The 12,560-nt window shown below is 34.7% G+C and overlaps 1 protein-coding gene across 5 annotated transcripts in view; it reads right to left on the bottom strand.

Annotated features, from left to right (window-relative positions):
• The window catches only part of LOC6039550 (putative glutamate synthase [NADPH]), a 68,306-nt gene that overhangs the window by 24,892 nt on the left and 30,854 nt on the right, over positions 1–12,560 (bottom strand). For 2 of the 5 annotated variants that reach the window (XM_038263945.1, XM_038263944.1), the window contains exons 2-3: positions 4,135–4,577; positions 1,345–1,472 (exon numbers count right to left, since the gene is read on the bottom strand). In XM_038263945.1, coding sequence (XP_038119873.1) covers positions 1,345–1,472; positions 4,135–4,353 — 347 coding nt within the window. In that variant the 5' untranslated portion in view covers positions 4,354–4,577. Of the gene's footprint in view, positions 1–1,344; positions 1,473–4,134; positions 4,578–5,168; positions 5,276–12,560 lie in introns of those variants that run through there. The other 3 variants (XM_038263943.1, XM_038263946.1, XM_001849095.2) reach the window with 3 other exon arrangements.

Consider the following 12,560-nt stretch of genomic DNA (forward strand, 5'->3'; position numbering starts at 1 on the left):
TAACTCTTCGTCAATTAAATTTTTGTTCCAAATAAGACCACCACGCCTAATGGTCATTCAACCGTTATTTTCCATATCAGGTTACAATCGCAATTAAATTACAATCTGATACTTTTATTATGGCTAACTCGCGCGAGTTTCATCGATTAACGACAGCCTTCGTGTACGTTAAACCAGAAGCTGTTTGGCAAACTTTGTTATTATTACCCGTGGACCACTCAATATTGATGGATGGATTCAGGACTTGACTGGGTTGAAATATTTTGTGTGTGTTTCTGACGCTGAACAAGCAAAATATTATGCATAGGGATGATTCTTATCTTTACAAATAATCCGGGAATCTTCTAAGGTATTTCCAAGTGAATCTTTCTGTTATTTTTTTTTATATATTTACTGTATTTTATAGCAGTTTTACATCGCGCTTAGTGTAGGTCAGTATTTTCCCTACAATTACAAACAAAACAGCTTATCGCTGGTGTTTCAGTAATAGAACGTGTATTTCTGTTTAACACATTCGTGCTATCGTCACTTAGAGCTTAAAGTTTTCAAACAAATGCGCTGATCTCGTTTGAAAAAAACATTTGTTCATTAATGCATTCGACAATGACGTGAGTAATATGATTGATGAAATCTTGAAACAAGTTAGTTAAAAATATACTCTCTTTTTTTTGTTTTGTAAAACAAAGAAATAATGTCCCTTTACTGGGGTCAAGTACCTGTAACGAAAGTGGGAAAAAATTGCCAAAAATAATTAAATCAAGTGACACTGGCATTTTAAGTGACATCGTTAGCCAGAGCAGAACAAGCAATCTGCTCTTCACTGATGGGTTTTTCAAAAATTAACACACAAAAAACAACATCATTTTTATTTACCCACCAAAATATCATCCCAGTTTCACGTGTGCGCAAATGTGACCGGCTAAGCAGTCCTAAAATAATTTCGTGAAAAACCGCTCTAACTCGTGGCGGTGCGGTGGTCGCTCTTACTTACAAGAGAAATTCAGTTACACCATAAAGATTAGACTGCGATTTTTATCGCGGAGCGCAATAAATTTTGAACTTTTGCGACGTTTTGTTTTTTTTTTGGTTTGCTTGGTGCGCGTGCGGAACAGAATCACGCCGCTAGAGCGTGATCGAGGCTTGTTGTGGTTTTTTTTGCATGCATGTGGTAATTGAGTGCTTTTTTTTTAGAAAAAAAGCTATGTATTATTTGAAACATCTTGATTATAAAACTATTTCGAATATTGTGATGATAATTTGGGGCACAAATAAATTTGTTATTGAAACAAAACATATTTCATCATTCATTTCGATTTAAATCATTAGTTGGAAATGGATACTTACAGCTCCTTGGAGTACAGGGCATGCGGAATCGAGGTGCAAACTCCAGCACCATCTCCAGTGTCGTTATCACAGGCGCATGCACCACGATGGTTCATGCGAATTGCCAATGTTTGGGCATCACGTAAGATCTACACAGAAAAAATAAGTATGGTAATATTCATCAGGAAATGGTGACAGATATTGTGGCGAAAAAAATGTGTAATATTACATCAGGAATTGGTGAATTTTCATCAGTTTCTGATAAATATTCATCAGGTTCACATTTTTACACATTTTTTGAGTAATATTACTCAAAAAATGGGTAATATTCAACCAACCAAATTTTCAACATTCCAAAATTCAACTTTTTTTTGCTGTGTATAATGTTAAAAAGAGAGAAAAAACTTAGTTAGATATTTTTTTTGCATAGTTATTCATTTTATTTAATGTTGTTGCCCTGCGTCCTGGTCAAGGTTCGAGAGATGGTAAAAAGTAAAAAAAGCAAATTGTGCCACAAAATGTTTCATAACAAAGGTATCAACTAATTTTGCTAAATTTTTTGTTGGCGGAAATGCAAAAAAAGATCCAATTTATTTTTATTTTGCTTTATAGGTGTTTTTGAATACCTTACTCAAGGCGATTTCAAAACATCGAAAAAGCAAAAAAAAACCCTCGATTTATTCCAAATTTGTTTTATAAAACTTGTTCAATTTTTATTCTTAGCATTAGAAATTGCAAAGAAGAAGAAGAAAGAGAATGTTAAACCCTTCAAAGATAAATAAACTTGATGATTTTATTTATGGTTAAAAAACCTATCAAATTTTTAATGGTAAAATGACATACGCAGTTAAATTTATTTTACCGAAATCGGTAAAGTTTACCGAATTTTCAACTGCTGAACAGTTCGATAAACCGAAAACTATCAAATTTGGTAAAAACTTGCCGAAATTCGGTAATAAAGTTAATTATTGTTAATCGAACAACCGAAATTCGGTAAAATTTTGAAAATTTTGACAGATGGTTCACCGATCTAAACATTTATTGATTTTTAACTACCGAATTCGGTAAAATAAATCTAAGTGTGTATAAAGTATACACACTTACAGTCTTACAAACTTTTTTGTATCAGTTTTTGTGTGTTTTTTTTTTAAATAATTTAATTTAAATGCAGTGGAAAAAAAACAAAACTGAAATGAGACATTGCACAGTGGTCCAGATCCCAAAATTAAGTGGAAAATGGAATTTCCGAAAAAGGTGAAGTTTTGGAGCTTTAGTATCTTCAGGAGTGTTGTTGCAAATGATAAGGGCAATTCTTGGTTTGGATCAAAATTAGGGTGATTTTGAAAATCTAACTTTCAGGAATATTTTTGGGATATTTTTTTGCCTCGTAAAAATTTATTGGGCTTGCCAATCCAAGCAACTTTGTCGGAGACACCAAAATTTATCTCGTGATCTACGCCTTCTACGACCAAATTTAGAGAAAGCACCTGAGCAAACCTTCAAAAATACGTTTTTTGAACTTGGCCATTCAGGGTTAAGTTTCACAGAAAAGTTATATTCGGGGCACTATTTTTACTTTTTGACAAGTCAATTTGGATTTTAGGGTCAAAAGTTTCAGCCATTTTAAGGTCAAAGGGATGCAAATTTAAAACGTAAATATCTCAAAAAGGCGCAGGCCCAATTTTAAGCGCCAAGTTGCATTCGAAAAAGGATCTAGCACTACAATCGCTGAGAAAATCTAAGGGCTGTTTTTCTTCAAACTCATGAAATCTTCATTTGAAAATGTATAATTTTCAAGGAAAAAGTGTATGGGATCACCCTTTTTCCATGTAATGTTGCCCGCTGAGTCTGAATCTACCCTCAGAATTGAGCCAAAGTGTCAAAATCGATGTTTGGTCATATTTTGATTTTATATGATAATTTTATTTAGAATTTTTTTAATTGCCAAAAACTTAACATTTTTCTAAACTTCTACCTAATGCTTATAATGCTTATCTTTAGTGCCAGATGTTACCCCATCCTTGACTCTCTCGCAAAAGCTGCCTTTTTAGTCCCTTACAACATACTTAAACAAAGAAAATAAAAAAATTGTGAATATAATTTCCACCTTTTTTAACAGCTTTTAGCAACATAAATTATCAAATAAAAAAATCGAGATTTTTTTTACAGCTTTCCTGAAGACAACAAATTGATCATAAATCCCATCTGATCCCTCAAGATACAGATTTTCCAATATTCTCATGCCCATGCCCAACAGCTCACTAAGTTGTATGGAGCCTTGCATGGAAAAACTTACACACTTAGATTTTTTTACCGAATTCGGCAAATTTTACCGAATTTTCAACTGCTGAACAGTTCGGTAAACTGAAAATTACCGAATTCGGTAAAAACTTACCGAAAATCGGTAATTGAGTCATTTTGTTCATCGTACAACCGAAATTTGGTAAATTTGGTTTAGCGATCTAAACTTTACCTATTTTTCAACTAACGAATTCGGTAAAAAAACTAAGTGTGTGTGATGCAAAATGGCTTTTTTTGATATAGGGACATCGATCAAACCGACATCGATGAAATTTTCTCCAAATCAAAAATACAAAATTAACAGAATTTTTTGGGAAACACAGTGACCCCCAAAACATGATTTAAAAAAATAAATCTTAAAGCAAGTCTTAAACAATATTTGAAAAAAAAATCCTGTAAATATCACCCAGGTTTACCCGGGGTATTGTGCAGTTTTTTGTACAGATGATAGATAAAGTGAAAAATTTAGAACTTGATTGTCACCAAATTACCCCACGCTTTCTCTCTCACCTTATGATTGGCCTTTCCCTCGATCGACACGATGAAGCCCACACCGCAGGCCTCATGCTCGTTTTGTGGATCGTAAAGACCTTGTGCTGCTGGTGCGTCCCAGTCGTTGGCCACCGGTTTAGTTGCATCTTGCTGCTGACATTGCTCGCGGACCTCATCCTTTTCACCACGGGACACAATCACTTGGGCTGCTGTAAACTCATTGTTGGGTGGGGCCATTCTACACGTGCGCGGCCGGAAAATTTGTTCTTTATTTCTCTCTCTCTCTGAGGGGAAACCGGAAGTTGTTCGAGTTGCGTCACACACCTGCACTGATTTAAAACACCACACTCACTTTAGAGGGTTCAAAGTTATTATTTTCACTTAGATTTACACTGATTATACGGGTGATCAGCAGTGGTTCTGTTCGACAGAGGAAGACTGAAGATTTTGAATCAGATCACCTAGAAGAAGAAAAAGAAAAGATCGTAAGTAACGCTATTTTTGAATTATTTTAAAAGCTTGAAAAATAGGTAAAATATGGCTCTGATTCAGACTCGTCAATCAATCTTTTCTAAACTGGATTCTGGCGGTTTCCAGAAGACGACCTGCTCCATCAGATGTGTCACAAGCAATGAGACAGCTCGCTTCACGGTATCAGCTCCCATTATTATTCCGGAGGTGTCAAAATGACTAATTATCAGCCAGCTACTAATAATGTGACCTCTGACGGGCACAATCGCGCAGCGTCGTTACGGCAATTAACACTTGACAGTGAAAGCTACTGAGTATGTACTAATTAGAACTTCACGCGCGCGCGCTACTGATATTGATACTGAGTGCTAAAAGTAGACCTACAGCAGTAGCAATAGTGTAATGCCGTTGTAATCTGTACTTAATCAACCGTAACGAAGCCTTCACCCATTCATTCCAACTGATCTGTCTCATGAATATTAATCTCTCGCCCATTCACGTCAACCATAAATCACTCAGCAAACAAACGGAGCTGTCAAACCACACCGGTATCGATTAAATGCACATCACATTGCACTTACACAGAATTCAAGTTCGCAAACTGAACTAAATAGAGAACTCCACCCTTCCTAGCCTAACCAGACCACAGAACGTCTGAACAGAACGACGGTTGAACTGAGACTGAAGCGGATGAACAAAATCAAGTCCGGTGAGGTCCACGCTCTCTGGTCTCGCTGGGTTGATGACCAGTTCAAAAGTGCACGAGGCGATTTTGCGAGAAGCTGACCGCCTTCTCACAAGCGAAGCTGACCGAAGCTCACTTAGGCAGAAAAGATTTTAATTCGCCAGTAATCACGTGTGGGTCATAAAATTATCAAGAGTTTCACTGCTCGACGATTCTGGGTTGAAAATTTAAAAAACTGCTTTTTCAAAATAGAAGAATGTTTCAAAAGAAACATAGAACTTCGTCGTGCTCGTGCTATCTTGTCGCACGTGCGTTCTGGGCCAAATTGAGTTAAAACGCCATTTTGTGCAGCTATCTCAGCTCAACTTTTGACCTTCAAAAATCCCCAAATTTGATTTCACTCATGACATGAAATATGTAACAAAAACCGTTAAAAAAAGCCTCTTATGCAATGTTGTTACTCTTAATAAGAAAGTAGTTGCGATCTGATCGTGCTATCTTGTCAAACTCTGTCAGTGCGACAACTGGCCTAAGGGAATTTAGGCAGAGTACGTTTTGCCTTACGTAAATGCCCGACTACAGTATACATTTTAAACAGTCAGTATCCGAAGGCTGCAAAATGCGTAACAGTGATTTCGATGTTTTGAACGTTAAAAATATAAAAAAGAGTACGTTTTCTATGCAGTTATTGTAAAAAGTTTTTAAAATTTCATAGTTTTATATAATTGCTTTGTTAAGAGAATAAAATCATGACTTTTGATCAGAAATATATTAATGCGACATATTAAATTTCCTAAAATTCCATGAATAGACATTACCGTAGACCGGGGTGACAATGATATAATTTCAATTTATTTTTGAAATAATTTCCAACTGGTAAGGTTTGTCTTAAGATTACTATTTTAAAACATGTACTAGGGTAGGCCACACAAGGTGCATGCACTATTTTTGATAAAAAGTTTTTTCAATAGTGTTTTAAAAAAATAGTTGCATTGAAAATTCTTATTTTTAACTCCCGGGTGACTTTGATAGTCATAGTTATTCTTTTAAAAATAAGATTTAATGTGTTCAAATTTTATGTTAAAGTCAAATGTACCATCACTAAAATGTCTGATACAGCTTCTAAGAAAAAAAATCAATGTTTATAAATAGTTAACTATGTTTATAAGCTTTTTAACAAAATACATATAAATTTTAGGTAAACTTGCTAAAAAGTTAAAATTTTGCCTAAAATTCGATAAAACTACTTTTGTTTATAAAATTATCGAATCATATTACACTATAAACTGAAATCGAAGCAAGAATCAAAAGTTTTCACAGTGTCTTGCGAACCTTCGTGGTGAACGGACACTAGAGCTGCGGTATTTTTTACTACCTAAGCTCAGAGTTATTTCAAACAAAATTCACAGTCTTTTTAAAGACTACCTGAGTTACTTTCCAAAATTCTTAACAGTCTTTTCAAGACTAACCCCACCTGAAATTTTGTTGTATTTTACAAACGAAGCCATCTTTTAAAGAGAACTTTGCTTGCAAAATGCGTCAAATCAAAGGTAAACGCAAATCTTCTGAAGATTTGGTCGTTACGTCGGTGAAGCGTTTGAACGCTAAATCGGCTAACGGAAACAGAAAAAGAAAACAGCCTCATCCGAGGTCTGATTCTGATTCTGAAAGTGAGGTCAATCCTCCAATTCCATTGGCAAACAGTTTCGGTGTTTTATCTGAAACTGTGGACAAGGATCCTTCTCCTCGTACTGAGCTTTCTGCCGTCGAGAAACGAGTAAAGGCTCCGCCAATTGTAGTGACTTCCGTCTCCGATTTGGCCAGCTTTCGAACGCAACTGAAGAATTGCAAGGAAACTTGCAATTTAAAGGTTTCGTTTCAGCTTGGCCGAAGAGGAGAATGTCGCTTGTTGACGGAATCTTTACAAGATCACCAAACTTTTGTTGGTTATTTGAAAAACCACAAACACAATTTCTACACGTATGAGACCAAGAATGCTCGTCCATTCAAGGCGGTCCTGAAAGGTCTCTCCAACGACTTGTCGGTGGATGAGATCAAAAACGAACTTAAGGTGTTGCTTGGCTTTGCCCCATCCCAAGTAATACCAATGAAGAAAAAATCAAACGGGAATATTTCTCGCTTTGGTTTGACTTCACAATTTTATCTGATTCATTTCAACAGAAATGAAATCAACAATTTAAAACTTTTGGACAAAGTTCAGTTTTTGTTCCATGTACGGGTAAAGTGGGAGCATTTTAAGAAACATGGCGGTAATGGCCAGAATCTGACCCAGTGCCGGCGTTGCCAGGCATTCGGTCACGGTACTGATCATTGCGCCATGGTTCCAAAATGCATGGTTTGCGGGGATTCTTTTCACGACAAGGACAATTGTCCCGTGAAAGAAGTCACCCAATTTAAATGTGCAAATTGTGGTGGAAATCACAAATCAAATTTCTGGGATTGCCCCATCAGAAAAAAGGTTTTGGATTCTCGTGCTAAGCATCAGCCGAAAACCAAACCGAAATTTTCTCAAAGTCAGGTTGTACCTGCATCTTTAAATCAAACGTTCGTGCTGTCTCACTCGAACAATACCCCTACCATGGAAAAGTTAGGTAACAGCAATGGTATTTCTTATGCCAACGTCGTTTCGGGTTCGGGTTCATCCACGAATTTTAAATCCTCTACCAATCTTCAAATTGGGCAGGTACCTCAAATTTCATTTGAAAATTTTTCTGCTGGCAACGCTTTGGGATCTTCTGATCTCGGCGATGTTACGTTTGAAAAATGACTTTTTGCAAAACTCACTGTTTGGTTTGATTCAAACAATGAGTAATGCTACATCCATGATGGAAGCAATCCAGATTGGATTAAAATTTGCGAATGATGTTGTTCTTACCCTGAAGTTTAATCATGGATCTAAGTAATTCCATCAATATTATGAATTTTAATGCTCGCTCTTTAAAAGCGAAAGAAAATGAATTTTTCAACTTTTTACGAGTTCATAACGTGCATGTTGCTGTTATAACCGAAACATTTTTAAAAACTGGCACTTATTTGAAAAGTGATCCAGATTATAAAGTTATAACCAATAACAGAATGAATCGAAATGGCGGTGGAGTTGCAATAGTTATCCACCGTAGTATGACTTATAGCACTTTACGTGACTTTAAGTTAAAAGTTATTGAAAGTTTGGGCATTGAACTTGAAACTTCTTTTGGGAAAATTATGATTGCAGCTGCATATTTGCCATTCCAATGCACTGGGGAAAATAAAAATTATTTCAAAGGGGATTTGAATAAACTTACTCGGCATAGATCTCGATTTTTGATCATCGGTGATTTTAATGCCAAACACCAATCTTGGAATAATTCAAAAGTAAATTCCAATGGTAAAATTCTATTCAGAGATTGCACTTCTGGTCTTTATTCGGTTTTATACCCGAATGGGCCAACTTGCTTTTCTTCTGTTAGAAATCCATCAACAATTGATTTGGTTTTGACAAATCAAAGTCAGTATTGTGGTCCTTTAGTGACTCATGCTGATTTTGATTCTGATCATCTTCCAGTAACTTTTTCACTTTCTCATGAAGCAGTTATCAGACCCAATAGTTCTGTGTTTAATTACCACAAAGCTAATTGGGACAGGTATCAGCATCATATTGAGAATAATTTAAATCATGATTTTGTTTTAGAAACCAAAGCTGATATTGATTCAGCCTTGGAATCTTTAACTAATGCAATTTTGGATGCTAGGAATATTGCTATTCCTAAAGTCCAAGTCAAATTTGATTCTCCCATTATTGATGACGATCTTCAGCTTCTGATTCGTCTGAAAATGTTCGCCGAAGACAGTATCAACGTTCTCGTGATCCTGCACTGAAGCGAATTCAAAAGATTTGCAAAAGGTTATTGACCACAGATTCACTCTCCTGCGAAATGAAAAGTTCGCAAGAGATGTCGAACAAATTAAACCTTATTCCAAACCTTTTGGAAACTTTCAAAGGTTCTTAAGAAACCTCAAAACCAATCCCTTCTTTAAAAGATGGTGATAATATTCTATTAACTAATGGGGAGAAAGCTCAAAAACTTGCTCAGCAGTTTGAGAGTGCTCATAATTTCAACTTAAATGTTTTGAGTCCTATTGAAGATCAAATTTCAATAGAATTTCAGAATATTGTTGAACAAGAATTTTCATCAGATGAAGTTTTTAATACGGATCTGAATGAAATAAAATCTATTATCAAAAATTTAAAAATATGAAAGCCCCTGGTGAGGATGGCATTTTTACATTTTAATTAAAAATTACCAGAAGCAACTTTAAGTAGCTTGGTCAAAATTTGCAACAAATGTTTTGATTTGGCATATTTTCCCAGTAGTTGGAAAAATGCCAAAGTAGTTCCGATTTTGAAACCGGATAAAAATCCTGCTGAAGCCTCAAGCTATCGGCCCATTAGTTTGCTTTCATCTATTAGTAAATTATTCGAAAGAATAATTCTTAATAGAATGATGACGCACATTAATGAAAATTCAATTTTCGCTGATGAGCAGTTTGGATTTCGCCTTGGGCATTCAACTACTCATCAGTTGTTGAGAGTTTCAAATTTAATTCGAAGCAACAAATCTGAGGGCTATTCTACTGGCGCTGCTCTTCTAGACATAGAAAAAGCATTTGACAGTGTTTGGCATAAAGGTTTGATTGCGAAATTGAAAAGGTTTAATTTTCCGATTTATATCGTGAAAATTATTCAAAATTATTTGACGGATCGTACTCTGCAGGTATGTTATCAGAACAGCAAATCTGATCAACTACCTGTACGTGCCGGCGTCCCTCAAGGAAGCATTTTGGGTCCAATTTTATACAATATTTTTACTTCTGACTTGCCTGATTTGCCCCCAGGATGTCAGAAATCACTTTTTGCTGATGATACAAGCATCTCCGCCAAAGGTAGAAGCCTTCGTGTCATCACAAGAAGATTACAAAAAAGCTTGGATATTTTCAATTCTTATTTGAAAGAATGGAAAATTACTCCAAATGCTGCAAAACTCAACTTATTATTTTCCCTCACAAACCAAGGGCTGATTTTCTTAAACCAAAAGTCATCACATTATAAAGATGAATGAGGTAAATTTAAAGTGGGAGGATCAAGTGAAATATCTTGGACTTGCTTTTGACAAAAACCTTACTTACAAGGATCACATTGAAAGTATCCAGGTTAAATGTAACAAATATATTAAATGTTTGTATCCACTTATAAACAGGAATTCTAGACTTTGTCTCAAGAATAAACTGTTAATTTATAAACAAATTTTCAGACCTGCCATGCTTTATGCTGTGCCGATCTGGACAAGCTGTTGCTTAACCAGGAAGAAAAAACTTCAGAGGATTCAGAACAAAATTCTGAAAATGATTCTGAAACTTCCTCCCTGGTTCAGCACCAGTGAACTTCATCAATTAGCCGAAGTTGACACTTTGGATGTTATGTCCAATAAGATAATTGATGCATTTCGACAAAAATCATTGCAGTCTTCAGCTGCATTGATCCGCTCTTTATATAGTTTATAAGTTAGTTTTAAGGTATCCCTTTTCCCTTTTGTACATGTAGGACCTCCTACATTTGAAATCACTGAATAGCGAAAGCTACAATATTTCATGAATAAATGAAAGTTGCTAGTATTTAAAATTGAGGTGAAAAGTCATCGATTGTGATTGGACACTCAATAATATTTTAACTGAATGAATGTACATGGAAAAGAAAAACTGAATAAATATAAATTAAAAAAAAAAAAAAAAAAAAAAAAATCAAAAGTTTTCACATTTTATATGACATTTGTTCTACTGAAAATGCCTATAAATTGGGAGCACGGGTCCCCCACAGACCGTTATTATGCAGAAAAAAATTCCACCCAAACCAATGATTGGACATGGTTTCTGGGACCATTCTGCACCTCTGGGCCAAGTTTCAAAATATTTGCCGGCAGAAATTTCGAATACGGTCAGTTTTAGTATTTTTAGTTGAAATTAAGGGGAAATCACATGTAAAATGCGTAGGAAAAGATCAAAGTTTCAATGTTTTAACTCTAACAAGTTACTGGTCATGGTTTTGAATTGTACTTACATGTTGTAGAATGATATAAAACGATTTACGGAACTGACTTAGCCGGATTAAGCCTTAGTTAAGTGACTTAAGTACATTATTTACAAGTTTATATCTAAATATTTTTTAAAAACTTCTTCATTAGGCAATTTTAAGTCTAGGAAGACTAGATTGCATAAAAATAATTAAAATGGGGTAACTTTGAGCCATGGGGTGACATTGTACCAAATTTTACGTTTGTTTAATAACTAAATATCTTAACAACAAGCTCGATAAGCTTGAATTGTAAGGATTACTCGTTGCAAATATTGTTGTCTTCTCCCACAATTTTGAAAAATTCCATAAAAAGTTAAATAAGAACGAAAAAACTACAAAGGATTATTAGCCTTATTGTTGTACCCTGAAAAAAGTTTGAGGACACAAACTACATTGAAAACTTACATCGTCCTTCATATGTAAATATTTATAAGTTCAATTATCTATACATATTAGACTATACTTTATCACATTTTCACAATATATGTCAGGCTTGTTAAAATAGTAGATGAGTGATTGTGTTTTCACATGAGATAGGAGTAGGTTTTGTTTTACTGAAAATCAGTAAAAGTACTTGCTGATCATTAATATGTTTTGATGAATTTTAACGATGATCAAACTGTATCAATAATACATTAATCAATTATAAAATACAGTTTTTATGATGATAAACTGCAATATTGCAAAATTATAATTGGTTTGAAATATTAATCCATTAAACTTTTGCTAATTATAATCATTACACAGGGCAACAAAAATGTTTGAGCAAAATGATAGCTGAAATACTCACTACATTTCATTCGTATGGATCAAGTTTCTAAACGTTTTATAACAAAAAAAAAACAATTTTATTATTAATGCAATGCTACAAACTTGCCACGTCACATAATTGTTTTTCTTTTATTTGTATTCAGAAGGAATCGATTCAGAACTGGAACATGTGCGCATCATTTTTATATTTGTCACTTATAGGTGATTTAAAATCAATAGGCCTTTTTAAATATATTAATTTGCGATCTGCGAAGCAATATCATCAAATTATTTTTGGGTTTGGGAACATAAATAGACCAAATTAAGCAGTCTACAAACAAATATTGACATAAACCTAATGCTTATCACAACAATCTTTTGTACATTGTCACCCCTTGGCTCAAAGTT

The sequence above is a fragment of the Culex quinquefasciatus genome, chromosome 3, assembly GCF_015732765.1.
Source record: "Culex quinquefasciatus strain JHB chromosome 3, VPISU_Cqui_1.0_pri_paternal, whole genome shotgun sequence".
Classification (NCBI taxonomy): domain Eukaryota; kingdom Metazoa; phylum Arthropoda; class Insecta; order Diptera; family Culicidae; genus Culex; species Culex quinquefasciatus.